This window comes from Macrobrachium nipponense, chromosome 8, assembly GCF_015104395.2.
Source record: "Macrobrachium nipponense isolate FS-2020 chromosome 8, ASM1510439v2, whole genome shotgun sequence".
Lineage (NCBI taxonomy): Eukaryota > Metazoa > Arthropoda > Malacostraca > Decapoda > Palaemonidae > Macrobrachium > Macrobrachium nipponense.
In genome coordinates, this window is record NC_087203.1 from 116,728,792 (window position 1) to 116,736,291 (window position 7,500).

A 7,500-nucleotide genomic window follows, 5' to 3' on the forward strand; every position below is an offset into this window, starting at 1 on the left:
TATATATATATATATATATATATATATATATATATATATATATATGTATATATCATAAAATGACAGAAACTTTCCTTGAAAATTTTAAGAGATATATATATATATATAATAATAATATACATATATATATATAATATATATAGATATATATATATATATATGTGTGTGTGTGTGTGTGTGTGTGTGTGTGTGTGTGTATGTATATATATACTATACATATTATATATATATATAGAAAATTTTAAGATATATATATATATATAGATATATATCTATATATATATATATATATATATATATATATCTATATATATATATGTATATATATACATACACACACACACACACACACATATATATATATATATATATATATATATATATATATATATCATATATATTTATATATATATATATATATATATATATATATATATATATATATATATATATATATATATCATAAAATGACAGAAACTTTCCTTGAAAATGTTAAGAAATAACAAACAAACAATAAAAAAACAAAATCCCTAACTTCACTATAGTACAGTAAAGGAGCTGAACAAATCTACTCATTCGCACCAGAAAAAAGTAGAAAAACAAATACTAAGCGATCAGTCCTCCGAGTGAGTAGACATCTATAAAAAAAAAAATAATAATAATAAACGCATTCCCCCTCCCCCCCGCCCACCACCCTCCCTCTTGATCGATTTCATTGTAGCCGTTCGTAGACTTGTGGGAGCTCTTGACCTCTTGGTGTACTCACTCGCCCGCTATCGTCAGCAGCGATAAACGGTAATGCCCGCCTATAAAAGGACCGTCAGCGCCCTGGGCTTCCATTGTCTAACTGACAACGAACACTTACACAAGTGTGAATCAGCTTTACACTAACAAGATCAAATGTAAGTATTTTACAGTCTAATGTTTTATTACTTTCAAATATTTTGTAAATGTAAGGATTTACATTATATTTCTGCAAGCCTTCAAGAATGTATAATTGCGATCATTGCCAAAGTAAGCTTTTTCGCAGGTACCTAAATCAAGTTGGTCATTGGCAGCCAAGAGTCTATTATAATATTTTATGTCAAACATTCAAACTTGATCGTGTTAAAACAATCAGTTAACTAAGATCACTAGGCCAAGCTTACATTAGGCTTGTAGGTACCGATGGAAGGTCCTATAATCACATATAACCTCAATAAAAACCTGTTTTTTTTTTTAAAGTTTATCCACCGAGTAACAAGAATCTCTCGTTACAGAAAGACAGAAGCCATGGCATCCCGTGCCTCCCTCAGCGCAACGCGTTTTCTCACCTCCCTACGCACCACAGGGACACTCAAACCAACAGCAAACACATCCGTTCAGAAAAGAACTTTCAGGAGTTTCCCTGGCCTCCTTGGGGCTACCGACATGCAGCCGGTGAGTACTGTATACTCTCTTGCGTGGTGAAGAGTCATACAGTCTTGTATATCTCTTTTAAATGCAATACCAACACCATAACAACAATAAAACACTATTGGATAAATGTGCTTAAATGAACGTTAAAGAGAACTAGACCTATAGGTTTTCATAGGTGGCAGAACTGATGTCGTCTAAGCACAGCATCAACACGATAATAACAAAACAACACTAGATAAATTTATTAATAATCCTGAAGAGAACTAGACCTATAGGTTTTCATAGGTGGCAGAACTGATGTCGTCTAAACACAGCATCAACGCGATAATAATAAAACAACACTAGATAAATGTATTAATAATGCTAAAGGGGACTTGACCTATATCTTTTATAAATCGTACACAGGTGGCAGAACTGATAAACCCAGAGGAAACCAGCAAAAACACATATTTCGCGGACTTCGAAGAGTCTTTTGAGAGGTGGCAAAATGAGGCGCGGATGCTGAGGGATATCCGACTCGTTCCTGAAGACATGGAACTCTCCAAAAGGATAGAGGAAGCTTCTCGAGAGCAACTGAAAGAGCTCCTGGAGGCAGCTGAGGACGACGTCCTAGACGTAAGGCAGGGATGGATTCTATCCGCCAACTATTAGGTTCTGGAACATGCTGTGATTTCAAAGAACATTCATCTGTGATAGCAACTTTCGTTAACCCGGTGTGTGACTGTCTTTGCTGTAAGACTATAGGCCTAAAACGGTTGTAGTACGATGTACTATGTGCTTGATCTAGCTGTAAGGCTGATTAATGGCACTTGACGCAATTTATGTTATGTTGATCACTGGGATATCTTTTCCCTTAGTTTAGTGATCATCTTTAACAATAGTAACCTCTCGCTTAATTTTCAACTATCTGACAACAATCATATTTGACGCGGCCGGACATACCGTCCGGTCAAGAACCTTAAAAATGTTGCCATATTTTTAAATAAGCAAAACTATGAACCACTTTCTTTCGACAAGGCAGACTTGCCATAGCTAACAAGACAGATTGTTTTCTGTAACATTCTGCTACTTGTTTCCAGCAAAGGTGGGAAATTTTGTTATATTAAAGGAACCATTTAATTGTCATTAAAAGACTCAGATGTATTGTATATGACACATCTCCCAATAACAATTAAGATATGTAAATCTTTCTGTATGTTTTGTGTGTATTGTTCTGACATAACTCAGTATATAAATATTTTTTTTATGTATCGTCCTGACTAGGTATTCCTTAATACCACATATATTTGTAAACATATTTTATCTGGATATTATTAATAAACGTATGGTGAAAATGAAAGTTTTTTCTTCTACCAAATATATATATATATATATATATATATATATATATATATATAGATATATATATATATATATATATAAGTATATTATTAAACATCTTAACTGTGCAATACTTCCGTTAATTTAACATTTGTCAGAATAAGCGAATCCCACAGGAAAATGATAGTCAGAAATCCAAACGCTTTCGTCTTTACTCAGACATTGTCAAGGAGTTTTAATGAAGTACAATTGGAGAGAAAGGTCTCAGGTACAAAACAAGAATCCAGGATTATCGGACATCACATGGTCACAAACCTAACCGAAATTACAAAGTACCTTTACAGTCAAAACATGTAAAAACTGAATATATTAATTTTGTTGCTTATATTTATCTACAACTTTTTTCATAATGAAAGCATCAAGTGTAAATAAACCAAGACTTAAAATTTAGAACATTTCTATTATTGACTAGATGAAACAAGATTCAATGATATTCCTTTAACTGTGTCATTACATGGGATTAAGGCTCTTGCTTGGAGTCAAGCAAGAGCCTTAATCCCATGTAATGACACAGTTAAAAGAATATCATTGAATCTTGTTTCATCAAGTCAAATAATAGAAATTTTCTAAATTTAAGTCTTGGTTTATTTACACTTGATGCTTTCATTATGAAAAAAAGTTGTAGATAAATATAAGCAACAAAATTAATATATTCAGTTTTTTACATGTTTTGGACTGTAAAGGTACTTTGTAATTTCGGTTAAGTTTGTGACCATGTGATATCGATAATCCTGGATTATCTCTTTTAATTTTTACCTTTTGACAATTAACCATATGGTATTCTTGATCTTGTTTTGTACCGAGACCTTTCTCTCCAATTGTACTTCATTAACTCCTTGACAATGTCTGAGTAAAGACGAAAGCGCTTGGATTTCTGACTATCATTTCCTGGAGGGGGATTCGCTATTTATGAAGGTCACGTCATCTACAGTGATTTTTTTAATAAAGCATTTGTCAGAATACAATTAATAAAAATTTAAAACAATATTTGTTATTTACTTTCATATCTCGACAATATTTTATTTTCCTACCTAATATAGTTAATGAATATTCTAATATGACAACTGGTGAAGGCATATTTTCTATTAATCAAATCCTAGCTGTTCGAACAGCTGATAGTAATGTTCCTATGAATGAACCCGCCAGCATATTGTACCTGACCAGTTCTGCCTTTCAATACCTCGACTGTATACTGAACTTCAACTTATTACTTAATCTGAACGCTCAAACCGGGTATTTCTTATAGAAACAAGTAAATGAAGACTTAGGCTAACTATTTTGACCTTTCCAAACTTCCTCCTACAATAAAAATCATTTAATCGAGTGTTTTAAAATAATATTTCACTCGCAACTCGTATAGAATTCCTGAGTGAATAGTCGTAAAACCTGCCAATAGATGGCAGCACCGTCGCTCAACTCGAGCATAGATCTCTTTCTTGGCGCTATTTTGAAAAATTTTCTTGCGACCGTAATTGTCCCGTTTATTTGAAATTACCGCTTAAAACTCATGCTACCTAAATGCCTGTTATCACCGCGGTAATTCTACAGAATAGTTCCGCACGGACTGCAAGGAACGTAACCGCGGATACGACATCCACTAGGGATTGGGGCGTCCAATGTATTTCGCCGTGTTTAGTACTGGCCTCCGGGGGTTAATTACAGTAGTCCGAATTAATATTACTTAAAATTCTTGTTCAGGAGGTAAAACTGCAGAGAAACACCGCAACTGCCATAGTCAAGCCGCCGCGGAATAGTACCTAGATCTACCGTCACCGCATATTCACATATCTCGCGAATCATTTTTTGATCGAAATACCAGCTTTGGTTCCACGAATTTTGCGATAATTCAGCTGTCACAAGACCATAAGTTTTGTTTACAAAAAGCGTCTTCTTCTGTTAATGTACTCGAGTCTTGGTCCACTCTTCGACAATTTTACTCTATAATGCCTTTCAACTTTTCGAAGTAATTATGATCGCACTTAATTTACTCATGCCACAAGACCAATATCATTTGGAATCCCATACGTCAACTTAGAAAATCTATTAGACAGGTAAAAAGGAAGGAAAAGGAATAAATCAGCAATTGCTACGTATTAAGAAAAAAAAATCTTCCAAAAACAGGAGTGTTTGGCTTTCTTGGAACTGTGACTGAGCTGGTTGTTTGCTCCCTTGTGACTATTACTATACAAACGAAAATGTCATACAGAATGACGGAAGAAGGGTATCAATTGATTTATATTGGCAGTCACAAGCAAATGTAACAAAGTGCGTGCGCTTGCTTTGAGCCTATATCTTGAAGTGGTGAGGAATTACAATACATATCAGCTTGAGATATCTGTAAACCTGTTCGAAGGCAATTCTTGCTGGCCAAAACCGGTTTTAACAGCAGACAAATGCTGAGGGCCAATGTATTCAAGTGGCTTTCATGTCAATTTTATCACTAAAATGAAAAAAATTTTGATATCTTGATCACCTTGTTATGACGCATTTGAACTGGTGTGTCACCTTTGTAGGATGAAAAATCCTGACTATCTATTAAAACTTTTCTGTGTTTTCATGAAGATCTGAATTCAATGGTGATTTGTAAATCGTATTTCCTAAGATAATAAGATATATAGATACCATTTTCACTATTTAATGTCTTCAGGCATTCATTCACTAGAAAAACCCACAAAATTCGAAAGGATCTTGGGTGAATCAATCCTCAGTGCATATGGGACTAGAAGCCTAAATTAGACCAATGGCTTACTCGTCACTTTTAAACCTTCCATAAAATAACAACAATTATAGCACCATCATATTTCAGTCCTTGTTATAAATATTTTTACCTGAATAAAAGAAAATGTAACATCAGAGAACACACATAACGATAATGGGACACCGAATTCTATTGTTCGTTGGGGAAAGTTTATCGCTTATCGAAGACTCAGATCTATTTTCATCTCAGGTGACTTGTTTATCTTTCCAACGTCATTCTGTGACTAATTAAGGTGACCTGGGCTTAATCAAACTGAATTTTATGGTACGTGTCTATTAAAAGAAATGTCATTAACCTAAAAGAAACAATGTTTATAGGCCTAAATGCCAAGCAAGTCAACATGTTATAATTCTGTATGTCTATAGGCAAATAGATTAGAATCATATAGGCCTATTGGGTAGATAAATTAAAGTCATTTAGGCCCATTAGGTAAATAGATTACAATCATATAGTCCTATTATGCACAGATTAAAATCATATAGGTCTATTGGGCAAATAGATTATAATATTCTACAGGTCTATAAGGCAAATAGACTGGAATTCTACAGTTCCTTCTCTCTCACTCTGTATATATATATATATATATATATAATATTATATAGATATATAATATATGTATATATATATATATATATATATATATATATATATATATATGTATATATATATATATATATATATATATATATATATATATATATATATATATGTGTGTGTGTGTGTGTGTGTGTGTGTATGTATATATACATATTATAATACATACATAAATATATATATATATATAATATATATATATCATATATATATATATATATACATATATATCATTCATGATGAGAAGTAATTGTAGCTAGCAATACTCATGCAATCACTTGTATATACCTTATCTTTTATCTATTTCTTTTATATTACATAAAAACGGTGTGAGGCTTTCAAAGTTGAACAGGTGCTTCGATAAAGCACATCACAACTGGAGAGAGAGAGAGAGAGAGAGAGAGAGAGAGAGAGAGAGAGAGAGAGAGAGAGAGAGAGTTATCAGCCTGCTCACTCATCCACTGGTAGATCTTGTTCCTAAACTGTTTAAATGGCAGTATCCGATGTTAATCAGAAGAATCACCTCATAAATATGTTTATTTCAACTGTCATATAATCCTAAATAATCCTATTTTAATCTTATATTCACCATCCTTATCAGCTGCGTGAAGGAGCCTGCCTGCTTGCGTCTAAGGGCATAAAAAACTAAGTGAATACTCTCACGTGTAGTACGCAGCCATTTTTATAGTTATCCGTGTGAAACTAAACCGTTGCCTCTTTTTTTTTATTTATATGCGCACAAACTGACCAGCTAGTCAATCAGTAAATTTTTTTCGTTAATTTCTTAAATTTGTTTATGGATGGATGGTCTGATAAAGGCTTTACCTTGATGAAAACTGTGGGAATGACGAATATCTGTCTGTTCGAGGAAACAAAGGCGGTTTAATGTGGGTGGGTGTTTGGGATTCGTAGATTTAAAGGCCCTCCCCCCTTTCCTTTTTGGTCAGAACTTGCTAGGCTGCACAGGTGAGTGGATGGAGAGAGAGAAGAGAGAGAGAGAGAGAGAGAGAGAGAGAGAGAGAGAGATTTAGTAATTGTGCTTGGGATTTCACTTGTTTTGATACTAAGCCTGTAGTACTAATCCATTTGCTGAGAAAAGACTAGGCTAACACATCTTCTGGGTAGTCAGGAATATGTGGTTATGTAAAGCTATGCCTTCATTATTTTTTTTTTCTTATCTTAATTACAACTGTGAAGTTTTCAAATTGTTATATAACAGGAGAGATTTTAATTCGTTTTCACGACCGAACAGTGCTGTCAGTGACCTGTATAAATACAAACTTCCCTTTATGCATATATTTCAAAATATTTTTAGCTTGGTTGCAATCCAGACTATAAGAATCCATGATTTTGTTTATCTGTGTCAGGTA

At 33.4% G+C, this 7,500-nt stretch overlaps 1 protein-coding gene across 2 annotated transcripts in view; it reads left to right on the top strand.

Annotated features, from left to right (window-relative positions):
* Positions 1–6,999: 6,999 nt before the first annotated feature.
* LOC135222987 (uncharacterized) overlaps positions 7,000–7,500 on the top strand; it is a 7,220-nt gene continuing 6,719 nt past the window's right edge. The window contains exon 1 of one of the 2 annotated variants that reach the window (XM_064261489.1): positions 7,000–7,021. In XM_064261489.1, coding sequence (XP_064117559.1) covers positions 7,016–7,021 — 6 coding nt within the window. In that variant the 5' untranslated portion in view covers positions 7,000–7,015. The other variant, XM_064261490.1, reaches the window with a different exon arrangement.